The sequence below is a fragment of the Emys orbicularis genome, chromosome 3, assembly GCF_028017835.1.
Source record: "Emys orbicularis isolate rEmyOrb1 chromosome 3, rEmyOrb1.hap1, whole genome shotgun sequence".
Lineage (NCBI taxonomy): Eukaryota > Metazoa > Chordata > Testudines > Emydidae > Emys > Emys orbicularis.
The window spans coordinates 92174512-92196908 of record NC_088685.1 but is presented as its reverse complement, the minus strand read 5'-3'; the positions used below and the strand labels follow the sequence as shown (position 1 = coordinate 92196908).

General features: G+C 40.3%; 2 protein-coding genes across 2 annotated transcripts in view; one reads left to right on the top strand and one right to left on the bottom strand.

The window, feature by feature from the left end:
* The window catches only part of KPNA5 (karyopherin subunit alpha 5), a 28676-nt gene extending 22151 nt beyond the window's left edge, over positions 1-6525 (bottom strand). The window contains exons 1-2 of the mRNA XM_065400344.1: positions 6154-6525; positions 3899-4032 (exon numbers count right to left, since the gene is read on the bottom strand). Coding sequence (XP_065256416.1) covers positions 3899-4032; positions 6154-6157 — 138 coding nt within the window. The 5' untranslated portion in view covers positions 6158-6525. The remainder of the gene's footprint in view (positions 1-3898; positions 4033-6153) is intronic.
* A 103-nt stretch (positions 6526-6628) lies between these two features.
* Positions 6629-22071, top strand: ZUP1 (zinc finger containing ubiquitin peptidase 1). The gene is made up of 9 exons (XM_065400891.1): positions 6629-6926; positions 10020-10130; positions 11395-11519; positions 13048-13216; positions 15223-15411; positions 16099-16267; positions 18682-18833; positions 19231-19451; positions 21756-22071. The coding sequence occupies exons 1-9, from the start codon at positions 6629-6631 to the stop codon at positions 21801-21803; spliced, it is 1482 nt and encodes a 493-aa protein (XP_065256963.1). The 3' UTR covers positions 21804-22071.
* Positions 22072-22397: the final 326 nt, after the last annotated feature.

The window sequence follows — 22397 nt, the reverse complement described above, 5'->3', positions numbered from 1 at the left end:
TCAGAAGTGGTGTGCCGAATTTTCATTTATTCACTCTAATTTAAGGTTTTGCGTGCCAGTAATACATTTTAAAGTTTTCAGAAGATCTCTTTCTATAAGTCTATAATATATAACTAAACTATTGTTGTATGTAAAGTAAATAAGGTTTTTAAAATGTTTAAGACGCTTCATTTAAAATTAAATTAAAATGCAAAGCCCCTGGACCGGTGGTCAGGACCCGGGCAGTGTGAGTGCCACTGAAAATCAGCTCCTGTGCCACCTTCGGCACGCGTGCCATAGGTTGCCTTAGAGGCTTCACCTTGGAAGTTTGCTGTTTATTAAATTGGAAAAAAAAAAAAAAAAATGTACGAGGGGTAAGAAAACAAAGAAACCCAATTCCCTTTCCTTATAGTTTCCTATTTTATTCCTTGCAATTCAAAAGAGATTTTGAAATGGAGGGTATATGATGTGAACCAATTTCTCGATGGTTTTGTGTACTGAAAGATATTTTAAAGTCACTAAAACTGGTCTAAATGGTGCTTATTGCACTAGTTTACAGTAGGCTTTCCTTGATCATCTGAACCAAAAAAGTTCCGTAAGAAATTTTGTGCCCTCTTTACATATGGTAATTACATATTACCTTAGACTATCCTGTGCTTTGCTGCACATTGGGCTACCCACATTTGCCATCCTTGACTGTCAACTGCCTTTCTCTCCAAATCTTCCCATTTTATGTTGAGGTGCTAGATGTCGTTCAGAACTGTTCGTTTCTATTTTATTCATGGTCTTCCTCTCTTCTTGCATTTTCTGGCTTCCATTCAAGGGCAGTATTTGGTAAGCGTTTTTTCCATTCTCAGCACATGTCCCAGCCACTGATGTCTTCTTTTGTAGGTTGTGAGAGAGTGCCTCGTCCAATAATTTTTCTGACGTCTTCATTCGTCTTCCTATCTCTATATGTTATTCCCAATATTCTTTTCAGACATTTGTGATTAAATGCATCCAGCTTTTGCATATCTTTCTTGGTAAGTTGCCATGTCTCTCTGCTATATGTTTTGATGGCGATAGCAATTGCTTTGTACACGTTCAGTTGTCTTGAGGGAGATGTTTTTCAGTCTTCCAAATGCAGCGTTTGCCTTCCTGATTCTTATTTCCTCGGAACTAGTACCATCTTGGCTGATGGTACTTCCAAGATACGTAAAATTGTTCACCTTCTCCAGATTCCCTCCTTCAATTTTGATTTCTGTTCTCCCTACAGTCCCCATTAACATGACTTTACATTTCTTTGCATTGTATCTCAAACCTATCTACTCCATTACTTCTTTTACTTGGTTTGTGCATTTTTGTAGTCTGTTGGCATCTTCATTGATAAGACCCATGTCGTCAGCAAAGTCTAGATCAAATAGCCTTGAATTGTTCCATTTTAGGCCACATGTATCACTGTCACATTGTTGTAATCCATAGTCGATGACTAGCATAAACAAAAAAGGCAACAGGACACACCCCTGCCTTACATATGTCTTGATGCTGAATGGCTTACTCAATCCATTTTCCATTTTAATGCAGCATTTTGAGTTGGCATAGAATACCTTCATAACGTTAATTAGTTTTGTTGGAAATCCATATTGTTCCACAATTTTCCACATTGTTTCTCTGTTTACACTATCGAAAGCCTTTTGAAAGTCCACAAAATTGATGGCAAGACTGCCTTGGAATTCAATTGTGTTCTCAATAATCTGTCTCAGGGTGAAAACAGCATCTGTGCATGATCTCCCTTGTCTAAATCCAGATTGTTGTTCACTTAGGATGGTATCCATATTTCCTTTAATTCTGTTCAGGAGGACTGTTGCTAATACTTTTCCTGTGACAGATAGAAGTGTAACTCCCCTCCAATTTGAACAATTATTTAGATCATCTTTCTTTGGTAACTTGATTATGATACCGAGGGTCCATTCTTGCGACACTTCCTCCTACGTCCATGTTTTGTTGCACAGCAAACAGATGACTGATTCCACGTCTTCACCTCCATATTTAAGCATTTCAGAATGAATGCTGTCCAAACCAAGTGCCTTGTTGTTTTTCAGCTTCCACAATGCGTTTTTTTTTTTTTAAACTTCTTTGATATTTACTTCAGATACATCTATATCTAGGTCTAATGGTTTATCATTGTTAAATTCCAGTCTTGTAATTGTTCTGGTTGGTCTTTGAAGTGTTCCACTGGTCTATTTTCTTGTTCCGTCTGTGTTTTCAAAATTTCTCCTTGTTTCCCTTTCACTGGGACACTTCTTGAAACAGTTAACAGGATATGGATCAAAATTCAGATCATGTAGACTGTTCTTGTATCGTTTCTTTCCCATGCTTCTTCAGCTTCACTAGCCTTACTTTCTATCCAATTTCGCTTATCTTTTTTGCATTGTTTCTTTACTGCTTTGTTTTCTTCTTTTGTCTATAATTTTCCATGTTTCTTCTGAGATCCACTGTTCTCTATTGTTTCCTCTCTTTCTACCAATTATCTTTTCAGCTGCTTCTAGCATAGCTGTTTTGAAAAGATCCCAGTATTTTTCCACTTCGTTTTCTTCAAGATCTTTAAGGGCCTCAAACCTATTCTTGACCTCTATCTGGTACTCTTTTCGTATCCTGCAATCTTGTAGTTTCTGTGTATTGAATAATCTGAGTCTGTGTTCTTTCTTTTTAAACGCTTTAAACTTCAATTTGATGTTTGCTTTCAGAAAATAGTGATCTCTCCCTATATCTGCTCCTCTGAATACTCGTGTCTAACACTGATGTTTTCCACCTCTAACACAGATATAGTCAATCTCATTTTGTGTATGGCCATCTGGTGAAATCCATGTCTTTTTGTGCATATTTTTATGTTGGAAGAAAGAATTGCAGATGCTAAGATTGTTTTCAGCACAAAATTCAAGAAGTCTTGTGCCATTGTCTGTCATTGTTCCAGTCGTATGTGGGCCAATGACTGTTTCCCAACCTCTTCTTTCATTTCAGATCTGGGCATTAAAATCTCCCATAACTAGGACAAGATCATGGTTTGGTATTTCTTTCATTTTCAATTCGTTCAATTCTGTATGGAATCTCTTTTTGTCCTCTTCATCTGCATTGTTTGTGGGAGCATATGCCTGGACTATGGTGCACTTAATGTGCCGAGAGTGGAATCTAGCGGCCAGTAGCTTATCTGATATTGGCTGCCAATTCATAAGTGATTTTGCAGTGCTATTCATGATGATTTCTACACCTCTCTCATGTCTGGTTCCACCTGAATATAATATTGCTTTTTCTCCAGATGTTATCATACCTTGATCTTTCCATCTAATTTCACAAAGTCCTAGGATGTCAATTTTATATCTATCCATTTCTTTGATTACCTGTGCTAATTTTCCTGCACTATTTAGAGTTCGTACACTCCAGGTAGCTATGGATGTACTCTTTTTGGCCGTTACATATTAGATACATTAAATTACTTTTTAATTACAAAGTAACTGACTAAAATTAATATACATTATTTTAATGCAGTTCACTGAGAAACTTTAAAGAAAAAAGAAATTCATTTCCAAACTGACATCACAACAGGTCACTACCAAAATATAAAATATTTACCATCACCACCTGAATATACCTAGCCTAATATATTAGCCTCCTGTATCTGTTTATATATTGCAGATACATCAACCTCAACTGTAATATTTATGCTTTAGCAGACTGTTCCTAATTTTTTTACATGTAAACAAAATGTCTGCTACTGTCTTGATTTTCTTCTAGAAACCAAACTTTAGTATGTATCCGTAAACAACTACAGTTACTGAAAAATCAGTCTGTTTATATGAATATTATGTAGAACTAAATCTTTATGAATGGAAAGCTCTCAATTGACAACCATGTTTATTACATTTTATGGTTAGAAACCTACTTGTTCTTCTCTTTTTTGTTTCCGAAGCTGGATTCCATCCTCTTCTCTCCGTCTGCGCATTTCTTGAGGATTGAGTGCATTGTTCTTGTAACTTTTCATTCTATAATTATCTTTTCCTGGGCTTGCCATCGTGTCTATAACAAACAAACAATGGGATTTTTACCCTCCAAAAATCTATATTTTGAGAGACATAAGTGCCTTCTCTTGGATTATGAACCTTTGGGGCACAGGCTGTGTTTTCCTGTGTTTGTGGGCAGGGCCTAGCTCATTTTGAACACTGCTAAAATACCAAAAAGAGAGAATATAGTAACTTAACAGCTGTATTTTGTAAACTCTAGCTTAGACTATTGCAATGCACTCTACCCAAGATTAACCATGAAAGGCACTTAAAAGCTTCAACTACTGCAAAACAAAGCTGACAGCCTTATGAGGAAGGTGAGCTGGAAAAAGCATATTACACTGTGAATCAACTGCAAGTCGCCTTCAAAATGAAATCTGAAGTGCTGATTATTGCCTACCATTTCCTAAATAGGCATGGGAGATTGATTGCATCTCCCTCTCAAACATAACCAGCTAACTGTACATCAAAGTGAGGGCATTTTTAAGGTGAAACGTGACTGAAAATGATAGATTGATGTTTACTGTCTGTTAATGTCTAAACGTACTAATTGTACTCTGTTTACAAGTTTGTTTTTCTTAAATGCCCACGGCACAAACAACCTTGGATCCAAGTATCAACCTGGGTCCTTTCCTTTTCTTGCATCACCAACAACAGCTCTGCAGAGACCAAATTAAGATGTCATTGATATCTGTTCTAACCCATTGCCTTCAATAGTTTTAAACTAGTAACATAGTTAAAATTTCTATTGATGTGCAAAAAAAAATTCAATCCCACCCTCATCTCTTAGCAGCAACCACTCTGCCAAGTTGAAAGGGATTGATATTTGTTATTGAAATAATCAAACACTGAACACACACAAGGTGGTCTACTGAGTAAGGTGGTACCTTTTTCACACAATTAAAAAATTCATCTGAAAAGTGACTAACCACCCAAAGGTGATGCTAAAGGCACCACGATAAGCGCTCATATGTGGAATTCTTTCCCACCAACAATAAAGCCCAAGTTTCTCAAGAAGAACTGTACAAACCTCTTTGAGCAGGCTTTTGCTAATTAATGTATTCAGGCCACTATCAAGTTTCCATTTTTCTGCTGAATGCTGTTCATTTTGTAACCTCATCCCTCCACCCACCTGGCTGTTTTGTCTATCTGTTGCATCCTGACACCTAGATAATAAACTCTCTGAGACAGAGACACAAAGAGGGTGAGGCAACATCTTTTATTAGACAAACTTCTGTGGGTGAAAGAGACAAGCTTTCTAGCTACACAAAGCTCTTCTTCAGCTCAGTGCAGCTTGAAAGCTTCTATCTTTCAACAACAGAAGTTGGACCAATAAACGATATTACATCACCCACCATGACTCTCCAATATCCCGGAGCAAACGCAGCTATAACAACACTGCATATACCTTTGAGATAGACACTATCATCTTTGCTATTTGGCTGTACAGGTCCTGGCACAATGACACCCAGAACGGGGTTCCTAGGCGTACTGTTATACCCTCATCTCCCCATCTCAGTCCTGTAAATTTGTGGTGTGACATGGGTTTGGCTCGAGATGTATTTTCTTCTAATCCAAACCATATGAAGTCCACCCAAACTCTCTGGTGAGGGCAAGTGCCTCTAGAAAGCAGACAGCAAAGAGGCCATGTAACTGAAATAAAAAGGGGCAGGTATGTTACATTCCAAACATTCCGGAACTGACGCCCCATCTCTGACCTGGGATGAGGAACCACCCGAACGCAGGCGGGGGTGGGGGGAAGAGACCACGCTCCGGGTCAGGGCCGGTTCTCAGGTGCCGGCCACAAGAAACAAGCAACAACGACCAATGCGGGGCTGCACCCGCTGCCCAGCCCCCTCCCCGGCCCGGTCCGGTCCGCCAGCTCCGCGGGGAGTCTCCCGGGTCGCCCTCCTGTCACCTGCCCGGAGACCCAACTGCTGGGGACGCCGGCTCTCGCTCCGCCGAGCACCCTCGACGGGCAAGGAAGGGCGAGAGTCCCGAGCGAGCGTGACGCTGCCGCTCCCAGCGCCGGGGCGCTACGCGGGAGACGATGGGAAGGTGACAGGCGCCACCGAGCTCCGCTACTGGCACCCGGAGCCGCGGGCGGAAGCACTCCGCTCCCCCATTGCCCTCTCACCCATCTATGCGGCGGCGGCTCCCGCTGCCTCAGAAGGGTCCGCTCCGCTTCGCCGGAGGGCAGAGCAGCGCCCGTATTGGTTCGCAATTCAAAATGGCGGCCTCAGCCCCGCCGCCGAGTCCCTCCTTCCCAGCAGGCCTTGTGCGCCGAGATTGAGCGAGGTTGAGTCAGTGACAAGCCGGCGGCGCCTCAAAACACTACAAGTCCCATCATGCACCGAGGGGCGGGCCTTGGTAGCAGGCGGGAGGGAAAAAACAATTGACCCTTCCAAACCGGAAGTTCTCGGGTCCGGGGATAGGGCGATGGCTCTAGTGATGTCATGACGTCAGGCGGCTGAGCGACTCCTACCGCGCATGCGCTGCGCTTAACTTGAAGTTGAAGCAGAAACGAAACCTGCGGGTGAAGAGGGGAAGCGGTGACTAACGGCAGCCGGCCCGGTCCGAGTTGCTGATCCGGTCCCTGGCCTGCCCGCGCCATGCTGCTGTGCGAGCTTTGCGGCCAGGCGCTGTGCACGGAGCCGGAGATGAGGCGCCACCTGCTGCGCGCGCACCTGGAGCGCGAGCCCCGCTGCCCGCTCTGCTCGTTCTCCGCGCCCGGCTACGACGAGCTGCGCGCTCACGTGGACAGCGCGCACCCCGAGCCGAGGCCGGGCCCCGCCCCCGCGGGCGGCCCGCCCCAGTGCCCCTTCTGCGGGGAGACCGGCGCCTCGGGCCGGCAGGTGGAGGCGCACGTGAGGTCCCGGCACGGCCATCTCCTGGACCCGCCGGCCCCGGGTGAGTGCGGGTCCCCGTTCTGCCGTGTCTCCTCTCAGGCAGCCTCTGGGGCTCTGTGTCCCGGGTAGATCCGCACGCCCCAGCACGGGTGTGAACAGCCAGTGAGGCAGCGAGAACCATACACCCGAGCCCTCCTGTACACACGGCTCGCTACGCGCCCGAGCTGTGCCGCCCACACGGCTGTCTTTAGCAGAGTAGTGTCCCGCTGCCAGAGCCTTTCCCTGCGGCTTGGGGCAAGTGCGGAAGTTGCCTGCCTTTTCGTGCCGGGTGTAGCTACTTGTAGCCTACACTCCGCCCCAAGTGTGGACAAGCTCTTAGCAATTAGTCAGTTCACGCAAGACAGGCTCCCCTTCCCAGTGCTCCTGCATCTGCTTAACTATGGCTGAAGGCACCATGGTGCCTAAAGCTAAGCATGGGCATGACTGTTTGAGGGCCATGGGTGACGTGTTTGTTTCCGAATACTAAGTACAACACTTATAGGGGTCATGGTATTGCTTAGCCGTGCAAAAATGTGGTACACATAATAGTGGCAACAAAGGATAAGGATTTTTGTGTGACAGATTAAATTACCTTTCTATTTGATGTATAAACTAATAACAAAAAAAATTCCAGAAGTTGACAGAGTAAAGTGACATATTTGACCGGAAACTATCAAGCTATTCATGCACACTTAATGCTTGAGACAAAAAAGGCATTCAGCTTGAGGAAGAGGGCTGGGAAAGCCATAGGAGCTGAATTGGATGCAATGTCCCGCATGAGCCTGGGAGAGAGGAGGGACAAAGGTGGAGAAGACAATGAGAATCCAGAAATCCTAGTCTTAATTTTAGTGTAGTCAAAATGCTATGCTGTAGTTAAAAGTTGAGATGGAGTTCTATTCTGAACACCAATATTCAGTTTCTTGTACCTTCAAATATGTTTAGTCCTGGCATCTCAGCCAGGAAATGATTCTTTTAAGAGTGTTTGGAGTGACTACAATACATTATTGTCTTCAGTTTTAGAAAGCTGACCTAAGGAACAGTGATATGTTTATATGTTATAAAACAGGGGTAGGCAACCTATGGCATGCGTGCCAAAGGCTGCACATGGGCTGATTTTCAGTGGCACTCACAGTGCCCGGGTCCTGGCCACCGGTCTGGGGGGCTCTGCATTTTAATTTAATTTTAAATGAAGCTTCTTAAACATTTTAAAAACCTTATTTTCTTTACATACAACAATATTTAGTTCTATATTATAGACTTGTAGAAAGAGATCTTCTAAAAACGTTAAAATGTATTACTGGCACGCGAAACCTTAAATTAGAGTGAATAAATGAAGACTTGGCACACCACTTCTGAAAGGTTGCCGACCCCTGTTATAAAGTCACATTTTACATATATTCCAATGTCCAGTCAATAGCTCCAACTGTGTATATCTCAAACTGACGTTTGAGAGTACAGTGAGCAGTGGGAGCTGTAAGCATTTCAAGGTCTTATGTAGTCAGTTCTTTCATGGCTGCAGGATTTGCCATATAATCCATCTCTTGATGCAGATATGAGCTTTAGAATCCAGCTTTCATTTTTGTCTTTTTTTTCTAAGTTATTTTTAGCCCTTATAGAAGCAAAGGTTGCCTTGAAAAATGAACCAAGTGTAAATCACTGCTCTGTTGACTTCCTGAATGTTCAGGTAGCCAAAATGATACTTCTGAGAGACATGAACTGTCCCATCTATCTTAGTGTATTTCTCACACTTGAAGATGACTATTTAAATTTCAACATTAACTATTACATTGTAGATCATTCCAGCAGAAACATTCATCTAATGTGTGTATCTCACAGTTCTGAACTGTATTTCATGCTTCCACAACAGCCCCTTCTAGACTGTCTAAACCTGCAGCTTCACTCCTGACAAATTCTACAGTACAGTTGTGAACCATTACTACAAAAATTTGTGGCAGGAAAAAAAAAAGAAAACATGACAGCATTAAATGATAGAATTTAATAAAAATAAGATGGGGGAGGTACTACTATGCTTATTGTGTATAAGATAACTACATCTTCCATTAATTTTACACACACACACTCGCTCTCTCTTGCAGAATTCTAAAGTGCTGCATACTTTTGTTGCTGAATGTAGGTCCATGGAGCATAAGAGGCCTTGTCTCTAATAGTTACGATTTTTTACTCATGGTGAGCATAACTCATTGCCATTTTCCTGCAACAACAATGCTCCATTTATTAATTCTCATATACATTGAGTATGTCCCAAGAAAGGGAATTGAGAAAGGAAAGTGAATTTTTGTAACTCTGTAAAACTATTTTTGGTTTTAACAACACATTAAAATAAAAAAAGTGATTAAAAGTTCTAAGAAAAAGTCTTTGTTAAAGATTCATCACAGTATCCTGTCTATGTAAATGGAATAAGCAATTCCCTATTCCAGTCTTCTGGTCCTCCAAGGAAACCTTTAGCAAAAACAGTAGGCAAACATAATATATTTTATATTTCTAAGTTTAAAAAAAAAATAAGCAGGAAAAATCTCTTTTGGGTGGCGGTAGGGAAAACTTCCCACCTCTTTTATACATCATAAAGCAGAAAAATTACTAGCTGATTTGTTTTTCCTTTGCATGTTGGTTTCACAACTGTAGGGCTGGACACATGTTCTTTTGGAAACATGGGTTTCTCCCTTGACAGCAGACATTTCTTTCTTTTGCTTTTGAATGGATGTTTCAAGCTAAACATCATCTCTCTGAAAGGAAGAATTGGTAACAAATTCTGATCATTAAGTTAAATGGGGCAGGATATTATGCTTGATGAACAGTTATTTGATAGAAAAGAAGAGAATCCCTCCACCAACGGACTTGTCATAGCTTAAGTGGGAAGAGTTTAATTTTCTTAACATACAAACTATATATAAATCCATTTTAAGAGTATAATTACTCTGTACAGTTCATTGGGTTATCCAGTAGGAAATTCTTTTGTTGTCAATACAAAATTAATCACTGTTGTCAGCTTGAACATCCCTCTCAGAATATATACTGTCAACTGTTTTTTTCTCATATGAAATACCAAATAATAGCATTGTTCATCACATTTAAATCAGTTCTTCTTTAAATACAGGAAATGGTCAACAGCTATATGAATGTCCAATGTGTGATCTTGTCTGTGCAAACGGTCAGATTCTCCAGGAACATGTTGACTTGCACTTAGAAGAGCACCGCTTTTCAGAAGGTACATGAAAAGATCAAAACTTGGTATTGATCAAAAGTATTTTAAATTAGTTGTACTTCATTTATATTTATTTATGGGTACCAAAGCAAATCAAGAAAAAGATAGTTTGAACTTCTCAAGCATTTGTCTAGGTTTGTACAAGAAAAATTATTACTTTATTAGGCAGATGCCACTATCAACTCTGAACTTAAGGTTACACTAAACTTTAGTCAATAAGTGAGAGGTAAAACCCTGTAATTCCCTTTTACAGGTCACTTTCACAAACTACACTTACCGCAAACCATCACAATTTATTTTTTTATGGAACCACTGAGCAGATGTAGTGTACATAGCCCTCCTTACCTTATGTTTTTTCCAACTCCGTAAAACATATCCATACACACACATGCTCTAAATTTCACATATGTAGGTTTCCTATGGTAAAGTCACAGTTCTTTTTTGCCAAGAGTAGGTGCTGGTGCTGGTTGACCAGTTACTTCTGTCCTCTTATATGGGCCTCTCTGGTTCCCTAGCTCTGTACCCTTCTAACAGATTCCCATTCAGTCCCTGACACCAGGTTTCTTGTTTCTCACTTTCAGTCCAGGCCACCCAACCTGTCATGGATCTGATAAAGTTTGTCTGCGGGAGTCCTGGTCTTTTGGAACTAGTAAGGTCCAACAGATTGGGGCTCCTTTCTAGCAAACTAAAGGAGAATTTTTTCAGACACAGAAGATGCCTCCTTGATAGCATTTACGAGTGCTGCTTGTCAGGTAACAGTTCCCATAATCTTCCATAGCATCAGATCACACCTACACCAATTCTGTTTAAAGTTTTTTGTTAATAACTTAGTAAAATAGGGGAATTCCTTCCCAAAAAGAGTTATCCTACAGTTAAGTTCACTCAAATGTATTTCCTGTCAATGCAATCACTAAAAAACAAGGAAATACTAGTTAACTTCCAGACAAATTCAGTTCACATGCTTTATCATCCAGACATAACCCAAATCCACAGATGCCTTAGCTTCACAAGAGTCCCTTACAGTTCAATATACACCTGTCCAGGGCATACCCATCCACTTCCTCAAAATTGAACTCTACACACATCCTAATGTCTGCTTTAATTCTTTTGTTGTCAGTATACAGAAAGCAAACATTTTAACCTCGGCATTCACCATTTCATCTTCTACCCAGCTATGTGTATGCAAACACATTGCTATAGGTAAATATATATTTTTATGTCAACCTATTGAAACGTGCATGCATCTTCTTTTCTTTTAAAATACTAGTAGATATAAATGTAGGTGGAAGTTTAAGTGATTTGGAACTGGCTCAGCAGCTCCAGAATGAAGAAGACAGACAGCAAGGATTAGAAGAAGCAAGACGAGAAAGAGAAGAATTCCAAAAACTGCAGGTACTGTAAAAAATTTTCCATGACATCCAAATGGTACCACTGAAAAATTTTGCAACCACAAACTAAAAACAAGTATCTTGGAGTTGTGTTTGTGCATTCTCACTTTAGCATCTCACATAACTATTTGTATCTTGCCGTTGTATCTTGCTATTTTTCACATTTTTTGCCTGGTAATTTCCTATGACACAATTTGCTAGCAATTTAGTAATAACAAACTGAACAGCTATAATAGAAACTTACATTATTTTTATTTTGATAACTTCATATTATAATTCAGATTAATTTGAGTAAGGTGAGACTTGGAGCCCTTCTCCATGAGTGATAAAATAGTCTTGCTTTTCACAGTTATGTATCTCTGTGATAAATATTGTGCAGGCAGAGCTGAACCTGAAATGATTAAATTTGGTAGTATCCCAGATGTGATGTACTATAGGTGCAGTGCATTTTGTACCATATGAAGAGAAAGTCATGCTTTTCTTATCTATAGTGTAAGAATAAATTCTAATACGTGGCTAGTGATATAATAAAAAGCAGTCAAGCTCTGGCTTGGAGTAGGCTGAACATAGCTACCGTGTATCTAACTCAGGAAATTCTAGTCAAGCAGCTCTATCAGCAGGTCATACTTCATTGCTTCAGTCACTACCACATCACCGTAAACAAATTTTTGACCAATGAAATTTGAGTATATAAAAAGAAAAAGCTCAACTGCTTTGATTGGCTGAGTGACCTTTGTCAGAATCTCACTACAAAACAATAAGCTGGGGGAAATGCTTCTATTAGGAAGTCTCTAATTTGAGTGTCATGTTGAAATTCAGAGCTGCCTTTGTGGGAAGGTAATGTGGTCTTGGAGAAATGGGCAGTTTGGGAGTCAGGAGGTACTGGGTTCTAAATATGGCTTTGCCACTGACTTGATGTGTGGCCTTTGGGCAGGTCATTTCACTTTTGTCTCATTTTCCCCAACTGTGAAATGTGAATCATCTCCCAAGGATATTTTGAAAATTAATTAGTTAAATATCTATACAGTGCTTTGATTATGCAAAGCACTAGATACATGTTAAGTATTATTATTTAATTTTATTTATTTGCATTAAGTAGCTATGTCATGTCTGTGTATAGTAGCTGTCACATAATAAAGTATGAATGTAAAATTAATTCCTTTGAGAATGGGAGTTTGAGAGGTCCAAATTCAGTAAAAGCTCATGGTAGGCTTTATTAATCTAAATAAGCATAAAAATTTCAGTAATAATATTCATGTGTTGCAATTTATTTTTGTATGCTAGAGTCCAATAATAATCAAACACTTTCCTCAGAAAGGTGCTTTCCGGCAGACTGATGTTATCAGTTCAAGCTTGACATAGCTGCAGCAGAGCACAAAATGCCACATGCAGAATTAGTTCCATGTTAAGAGCATTTCCAAATCATTGTTTATTTGTTCAGAACAATACCTTTTAATTTCATTCTTTTTTATTCACAATGATAATCAGCAGGAAGAAACACATTAAAATTATTCATATTTTGTGCTCAACAGAGACAATATGGATTGGATAGTTCTGGAGGCTACAAGCAGCAGTCACTAAAGAACATGGAAAGGGAAGTAGCTAGGGGAAGGATGCAGCCTTCTGAATATCATAAGAGAAAAGCTGACATGATGGAATCTTTGGCTTTTGGTGTAGATGATGGGAAAACAAAAACCTCAGGTCAGTATTTAACCTGTGTTGCTGGAGGAGCATGGATCCTTTCATCTTTTCGGCTCAGATTGATAGAGACCAAAAGTTGTCATGATGGCATTGCTATGACTGCTGCTGTTCTTGTTATTACTCACGTAGTTGGTCTTCTCATTCTGTCTAGTTACTACTATGTAGCTCACCTCAGTTTCTGTACCATGTATTTAATTAGACCGGTGGTTCTCAACCCATTTACCATCATGGGCCGCATCTAATACTACCTACACGGCCCTGAGGATGTCACATGGGTCGCAGCTCTGTGCTGATTGGGCCACAGGTTGAGAACCTGAGCTAGATAGAGAGGGGTTCCGTCTCAATTCAGGGCTGTTGGATATCACTAGCTACTTGTACTATCTTTTAATTAGGTAGAGCCCAGCATATGCCTGACTTCTTGTTTAGTCCCATCTTTCTGCGATCGATGGCCCTAAAAATTTGGAATCTAGCTGTCTGGTCTGTCCATTTGGCCCTCTGCCTGCTTGTCTGGATAACACATGATCTAATAGGGTTTCCCCTACATTTTCAGGTCTTTGTTTTGCAGTTGAGTCACTTATATTTCTGTTTGTGTTTGGCAGGGTCTCAGCTAATTCCATAAGGTTCTTTATTTAACCTTCCATCACTAATAACGTTCACTTTCTCCTGAAGACAGTGTAGTGCTTGCTCAGTGGCCCGGATACAGTATGTACCAATGATATAATGTAGCGAAAAGACAGCAGTATGGTACCAGAATGGCTTATTTTATACTCAGCTGTATTTTTTCCTTAACACTTCCCTGCATTTTATGCCACTGAAAGTTTATCCTACTGGCAGCTTTTGTTTTCTAGCAGTGATTCTTTTGGTGACAACTTCAACTCTCCTAATTGGAGAGCCCAGGAAAAGATTCTTCAGTGGTAGATGTTTACTTAGTATCTAATTCAGATAGCATTTAATATGCTAAAGTTTAGATCCCAAGCTACTTCCAGTATGTTAAGTGTACTAAAAATTACCAGTGCCTTTTAAAAAGGCATTGAAAATCCTTTCATTTTATTTACCTGCCAAAACCAGAGTTCAAGGTTTTGTTACCTTAGCTATAGTTGGCAACTAGTGCTTACAGAAACTTCAATTCAGGCCTTTGATAGTTAAAATTTAGCTTTTAATTCCACCTGCATTAATTGGAATTAACAAATTGGTCTTAAAGACTTGAGATCTTAAAGGTGAACTGCAATGCTTTTTAAACTTTAAGGGGTAATGTTTATGGCAGAACAACAAATGAGGCAGTATATGGCCTTTGGGCACTTAAATGCACCGGTGAATGCAAAGCTCCTTCCAAGAATTTCCTTGCTGCATAACAATAATAGACTTGACACGCCACAATGAGTGGCTTTTCTAATTTTTGAAAGTTTGAGTTCTATGCCACTGTTTTCTTGGACATTACTTTGGGGGATGTTGCTTGGTGAGTAATTATTCAAGGACTGCCTTAAAAAGTGAGGGTCTGGAAGAAGTGTGAGAGGATTACCGATAGTATCCATAAGGATGTTCATGGTTGAAAAGGGATAACATGATGGGGGTAGAGTGTTAGCATTGTCTGTTGGAATTACTTGTCATACAATTAGTAGTAATTAGTCACATCCCTTGTATCACTTCTGTAGTTCACAATTGACCAATTATACATATGCTGTTATATTTTCATGCAGTATATTGATCTTAGAAAAGGCACTTGATGTGGCTGCAACAGAAAAGCTCAGCCAGATTTTTAAAATATATGAGAAATATGTTGATTCATCAAGTTATGGTATGTGGGAGAGAAATGAAATGGCCAGATTGTCTAATGTCTGTACATGACCTAAGTTCACGATTTAACTGACTGCTATATGCTTATTCATCAGTTCTGACCTGTGTTGTCTTTTTGATTTCTCAACCTGTTCCTAGATAAAGAGAACCTGCCCCTACAGAATATTAACTCGTGCATTGTGTAGGCTTAATATTTATATTCTATCTTTTAGGAGTCATTGAAGCACTGTGCGGGTACTATCAAAATGAAATCAAAGATGTAAGGCGTGTATGGCTTTCTACAGGAGTGGATCACTTCCACTCATCTTTGGGAGACAAAGGTTGGGGTTGTGGCTACAGGAACTTTCAAATGCTGCTTTCTTCATTATTGAGGAATGGCATGTATAATGACGGTTTGAGAGGTATGTACAGTGAGTTACCATTTTGAATGTTAACTTCTGCATACAACATTCTGATTAATTAGAAATCAAGGAGTGTAAACTTTGTGATACTTAATAGGTTAGTGATATCTATGAAATAGTTTCTTTATCGTTAGCAGGTATTCTACAAATTTTCAGGAACAAATTTGAGACAAGAAGACTGAATACTGAAGGAGACACAACTGAAATTAATATTTTAGAGTAAAGAGCTAGAAATAGAAATGTATTTTTGTAACACATTAAGGCTTTTTGATTATCTGTCATTCCTGTTTTTATAAATGAAACACTGATTAAGACTATGGCCTGATCTACACTGGGGGGGGATCGATCTAAGTTACGCAACTTCAACTACGTGAATAACGTAGCTGAAGTCAACGTACTTAGATCTACTTACCGCGGTGTCTTCACTACGGTGAGTTGACTGCTGCCGCTCACCCGTTGACTCTGCCTGCGCCTCTCGCGGAGCTGGAGTACAGGAGTTGATGGGAGCGCGCTCGGGGATCAATTTATCGTGTCTAGACTAGACACGATAAATCAATCCCCGTTGGATCGATCGCTTCCCACTGATCCAGCCGGTAGTGAAGACATACCCTTAGTTGCACTTTTAGCAATAAGAGACTGCTTCAGTTTATGGTATCAGCAACATAAATGTTGCTTTTTTTATTTCAGATATTACTTTAATTCCTTGTATTCCAAAAATTCAGTCCATGATTGAAGATGCTTGGAAAGAAGGTTTTGATCCTCAAGGAGCATCTCACTTCAGCAATAGATTACATGGTACCAAGGCATGGATAGGAGCATGTGAAATTTATTCTCTGTTAACCAGTCTCAGGTTAAAGTACGTGAAGATTTTCAATAATCTCTTAAGAATAAGGGATGTTTTCGGTTCCAAACTAAACATATTGAGCAGTAACACATGATAGTACACTATGTTGTTGCTCTAATTTTATAATTATAGAGCTAATAATTGACCACACTTATGTCTCTTCTCTTCACATCAACTTTGAAGGTGGTGGAGGTGCCAAAATTCTTAGCCTACACGTATGCTGTGTTTTGTATATCTGCACACTCAAACCAATTTAGGCCATTGGTTTCTTATTTTAAATTCCTTTCCATGAGAGTGAGAACCAGGCACACTGCTTTTGGAGCTGTATAACTTATGCAACTTCATTGGCTTTAAACTTGACTGATCTTTAAACGCACATAAGACTGAAGCTTGGTCTAGACCAGGGGTAGGCAACCTATGGCACGCGAGCTGATTTTCAGTGGCATTCACACTGCCTGGGTCCTGGCCACCGGTCCAGGGGGCTCTGCATTTTAATTTAATTTTAAATCATATAATCATAGAATATCAGGGTTGGAAGGGACCTCAGGAGGTCATCTAGTCCAACCCCCTGCTCAAAGCAGAACCAATGAAGAAATGAAGCTTCTTAAACATTTTAAAAACCTTATTTACTTTACATACAACAATAGTTTAGTTATATATTATAGACTTATAGAAAGAGACCTTCTAAAAACGTTAAAATGTATTACTGGCACGTGAAACCTTAAATTAGAGTGAATAAATGAAGATTCAGCACACCACTTCTGAAAGGTTGCTGGCCCCTGCTGTAGACACTTATCAAAGGGATAGCAGTGTTAGTCTGGATCTGTAAAAAGCGACAGAGTCCTGTGGCACCTTATAGACTAACAGACGTATTGGAGCATAAGCTTTCGTGGGTGAATACCCACTTCGTCAGACACTGTGTTCCTTACAGTGGCTGTTGGGGCTCACAGCTGTAGCTGTGAAATTGACAAGAATGTCAATTTCATGGCTGGTAAGCACCATGCTGTGAAACTGAGCCCAGTGGAGGGCTTACAGTTTGTCAATTTCACAGCTACAGCTGTGAGCCAGGCTGCCCTGCACTGAGAGCCCAAGCTCCCTGTGGAGCTCCTGGGTGGAAACCAAGCTGTCCAGGCTGAGAGCCCTGTGGAGCAGAGACAATAACAGCATGAAATTGGCAAGAATGTCAATCTTACGGCTGTGAAATTGAGCCCAGTACTAAGCTCACAGCTGGGGCTGTCACCCTGAGGTGCATGGGGGCTCCAGGTGTGAGCCCCTTGCGGCTGTCAGTGCCCCTCACTTGGCTATCAGTGCCCCAATTCAGTTGGTACAAGTATTCCTGGTGAGGATGTGCTTCATCAGCAAAAGGAGGGTAGTATGGACACCAACAGCCAATTGAATTACTTTGGTGGCTGTAGGGTGACCTAAGTTAAGTTGACCTAATTTTGTAGTGTAGACAAGCCCTTAATTAAAGCACCACACAATTTGTGAATCTGCATAGAACTGCAGGCAGTTATTCGACTTAAAACTTAGGGCATGTCTTCACTATGGCGCTAAATCGGCACCACTGTCAAAGCAGCAGCGTCGATTTAGCAGTCTGGTGAAGACACAAGTCTATGGGAGAGCACTTTCCCATCAATGCAATTAATCCACCTCAATGAGAGATGGAAGCTATGTCGACGGGAGAGCTTCTCCCGCCGACATAACGTGGTGTAGACACTGCATTAAGTCTATGTGAGTTACATGGCTCAAGGGTGTGGGGGGGTTTTATACCCCCGAGCAACATAACTTACATTCACTTAAGTGGCAGGGTAGACAAGGCCTTAGTAAAATTCCATACCGCCTATGCATAAAACTCACTTTAATTAAAGCTTCACATTCATTAAAACTTTCACAGCCACTCTTCCTAATTGAGATCTAGTCTTATGAAAAAAGTTTTAAGTGCAGCTATTGATTTGTGTGTGTTTCAATTTACTACTCAAACTTAAAATATGATGATGTCCTGCCACTTTGGATAACTCAAGGTGAAGGTGAAAGTATTTTCATAAACTCCCCAAATTATCTTTGAGCTGAGACTAAGAATGGAACATTTGTAACCAAAGGGATAGTTTTTTTTTTTTTTTTCCCCCAGTTTTGGGCAATAGAAATCACATTGCTTCTTAAGTATAGCTTTTGCTCTAGTTTTAAAAAAAATTTAAGCATAATATGAAGGTATCTGGCTGAACTGTCATCAGGCCATTCCAGACCAGCAGGGTCTGGGTCTGTTTCTGGTTCCACACAATTATGAAACTACTGCTAGTGCTATTTTTTTTAAGGCAGTGATAAGTGTATCTAACATTTCAGAATAAAGACTAGGCACTACAAACCATTCAAACAAAAAACCTGGACTTACTATAATACTCTGAGTTTTCATCTTAAATCTCCCATAGGTGTCAAATCATTGACTTTCACAAGCCAACTGGCCCCTTGGGTACACACCCTCGTTTATTTGAATGGGTTTTGAGCTACTATTCTTCAAACAAAGAAGGTGGTACAAAGGTTGTGTGTACCCCCAAACCACCTATCTACATGCAGCACCAAGGTCAGCATAATCTGTACTAGTTTCTTGATCTCTTGTATAGAATTTTATTATATTTGTATAACATGGTATTATTTCAAATGACATTTCATATTCTCTGCCTCCTTCATCCCTGTATGTAGGAAGTTTCCCAATTTATTTCCTGTTAATCTTATTTGTTCTAAGTAAAGAGAAATATATAAAATAAGATTCGCATCAGATTAAAATTGTTACAGTCGACTGAAGGCCAGATTTGGGGTTTGAACTGGTTGATATCAACTTTTCATTGGCAAATAGCTTGTTAAATAAAATGTTCTCATTCTTTACTTGGCCAAAGGACTTGTAGCAAGAAAGGGATAAAAGAAGTCCTAGTACCTGATGCGAGTTTTTAACAGTCATTATTTTTTTGTTTTGAAATTAGGGCATAGCCGTACTATTGTTGGCATAGAAGAGAGGAAGAATAGAACATTATGTTTACTAATATTTGACCCAGGCTGTCCATCACAAGAAATGCAGAAACTGTTAAAACAAAGCAATGATGATACCAGTCTCAAACTACTTCGGAAATTTGTGGGTAGCTTAAAAGATAAGCAGTACCAAATAGTGGCTGTAGATGGCGAGCTCTCACCAGAGGAGAAAGTTGTAAGTATTCCAGAAAAGTTTCTGTACACAGAAACATAATAGAATTAACCTTTTGTCTTAACCACTCTGGATATATACAGTTGATAATCTGGGTGTGTTGTGATCTTTTTTTCATCTTTCCCCACCCCACACTCCAGCAAAACACGCCAAAACAAAACGCCCATCTGTTTATTCTTCACTAATAAAAGTAAGATCTTTAAAACACTTTAGTACATATTCTTATACTCATGTGGTTCAAGTTCTTGTAATTCTAATTAAAGGAATATTCAAGACCAAAATATATATACTAATTCTACTATTCTTAAAAACAGTTTCCTGAATCAGTTTTGTGAAGCTTGCAGCTTTGTGTATGTACATAATACTTTACATGTATACAGCATTTTCTCCAAAAGAAATACTGAGCTCTTCTCAGAAACAAAGAATACCATACCCAATTGAAACTGCAAAGAGAATTTAATTAGATCTTGTCTACACTAAGATTAAGGCTGTAGCAATAGGTTATTGTTTTATATGTAAACCAGTGGGGGATGAGACACACATCACCAGCATGTTTCACACTGGTATTGGCTGACAGCAGAGAAATATAGTCTCATGACGCCTAGGTTCACTTCCTGGTTCTGGAGGGGAGTGTACTCAGTGGTTAGACTAGACTGTTTTTCCCCTGTCTCTCCTGTCTGTCCCTTTTCCCCCTCCCACTCTGCTGCTCTTCACCCTTTAGGTCCATTCCCCTGCCCCTCTGCATTCCAGTCAGGTTGCTTTCTCCTCCATCCTGCCCAACAGTGGCAATATTGATTGCTTAGGAGACACTGTCTGCTCAATTCTATTGCCAGACACAGCAGTTCTCAGAAGTGTTGGCGGAGCAATTACAGGGAAAGTTCTGTTCAATCCATGCAGCCGTGTACTGATCATGCTTCAGCCCGAATCATAGAAGATTAGGGTTGGGAGAGACCTCAGGAGGTCATCTAGTCTAACCCCCTGCTCAAAGCAGGACCAACCCCAACTAAATCAACCCAGCCAGGGCTTTGTCAAGCCAGGCCTTAAAAACCTCTAAGGATGGAGATTCCACCACCTCCCTAGGTAACCCATTCCAGTGCTTTACCATCCTCCTAGTGAAATAGTTTTTCCTAATATCCAACCTCGACCTCCCCCACTGCAACTTGAGACCATTGCTCCTTCTGTCATTTGCCACCACTTATAACAGCCGAGCTCCATCCTCGTTGGAACCCCCCCTTCAGGTAGTTAAAGGTTGCTTTCAAATTCCCCCTCACTCTTCTCTTCTGCAGACTAAATAAGCCCAGTTCCCTCAGGGTCTCCCCAATTTGTCCACATCCTTTCTGTGGGGGGGACTGGATGCAATACTCCAGATGTGGCCTGACCAGTGCCGAATAGAGGGGAATAATCACTTCCCTCGATCTGCTGGCAGTGCTCCTACTAATGCAGCCCGATATGCTGTTAGCCTTTTTGGCAACAAGGCAATATGTTGACTCATATTCAGCTTTTTGTCCACTATAATCCCCAGGTTCTTTTCTGCAGAACTGCCGCTTAGCCAGTCGGTCCCCAGCCTGTGGCGGTGCCTGGGATTCTTCCATCCTAAGTGCAGGACTCTGCACTTGTCCTTGTTGAACCTCATCAGATTTCTTTTGGCCCAATTATCCAATTTGTCTAGGTCACTCTGGACCCTATCCCTACCTTCCAGCATATCTACCTCTCCCCCCAGTTTAGTGTCATCCAGGAACTTGCTGAGGGTGCAGTCCATCCCATCATCCAGACCATTAATGATGCAGTGCTCCATGGATTTAGAATTCTAATAGGCCTCTGCTGAGCACATCCAAACAAATTTTTCAGAGGCTTATAACTTGGCCAAATTTGGGGTGAACTTTTTGGGCAATCATCCTTAACAAAAGACACATCCTTGACACCAGGTGCCCCCCTCCACATGAAGGTGCTAGAGCTTCTCAACAAAACGGTTATATGAATTTTTTAGTATAGGTAAAATAACTACTTCCCTAATCTCATTCTTTCAGCTGAAATTTAAACCGTCAGCCTAAGGTAGACACCCAGCATGGAAAAACTTCAGCGTGAATGTCTAAAGTTTGGTAAAGTTATAAGCAACTGCAAACAAGGTTTATAATGGAAAGAAATAGGTAACCTTAACTCTAGGTTAAAGTTATTTAATACTTAAAAAAAAATTATAACTAATTTATAATACTGTTTTGAAATTACTTAATAATGCTCACAATTACATAAAGTATACGTTAAGTGATATTTTTGTTCTCTGAATGCATCTAATTTTCTTTTTTTAAGGTTCGCTGCCAGGCTTCTCAAGTGTTCACAGCAGTGAGGATTCCTTAAAGAATGGCCTATTTACTACTTTTCTCTGGAACTCAGGGGATGTGAAACTTTAAATGCATTTAGACAGCTTTTCAATCATCTTATTTATAATGTGTTAATATTTTTCAGCATTTTTAATTATATCTTGCCAAAAAAAATTATAAATATTTATAGGCTTCATGATTGTGTACTCTGCAGGAATATAAGGTTGGGCCTTAGATTAGCCCTGTAGGATAATAAAGTGGGGAATCTGGTCAATTTACTGGAGTATGGAAGATTATAGTGACTTGCTCTGGATGGGAATAGTACTACAACGTTGTAACTGTAATGTGTCACTGCTGTATGGCTCACCAAAGCTCTTATTTACTCTTCCACCAGTTTTTATTAGTATCTATTCTAATATACCACCCTTTCTGTATAGGAGCAACCCTATGGGGCTAGTGTATCTATAACTGCCTTAACAGTTGCAAAGTTCTTGTTCTCCTATAGCCATGATGATGTCTTAGAGGTGAGGAGTTGTACCATATGGTGATGGTCATGCACTGTACCCGTGGAGCTGCTGCTTCTATTTCTTCTACAGCTTGATCACATGAATCAATGTTGCAGGGAAAAAAA

Excerpts from the sequence above, each read along its gene's own strand:
- ZUP1 (XM_065400891.1), top strand. The coding sequence starts at position 6,629 with ATGCTGCTGTGCGAGCTTTGCGGCCAGGCGCTGTGCACGGAGCCGGAG. Across the intron at positions 10,131-11,394 it reads AGAGCACCGCTTTTCAGAAG|TAGATATAAATGTAGGTGGA; the intron begins GTACATGAAAAG and ends TTAAAATACTAG. Across the intron at positions 18,834-19,230 it reads TATCTACATGCAGCACCAAG|GGCATAGCCGTACTATTGTT; the intron begins GTCAGCATAATC and ends TTTTGAAATTAG.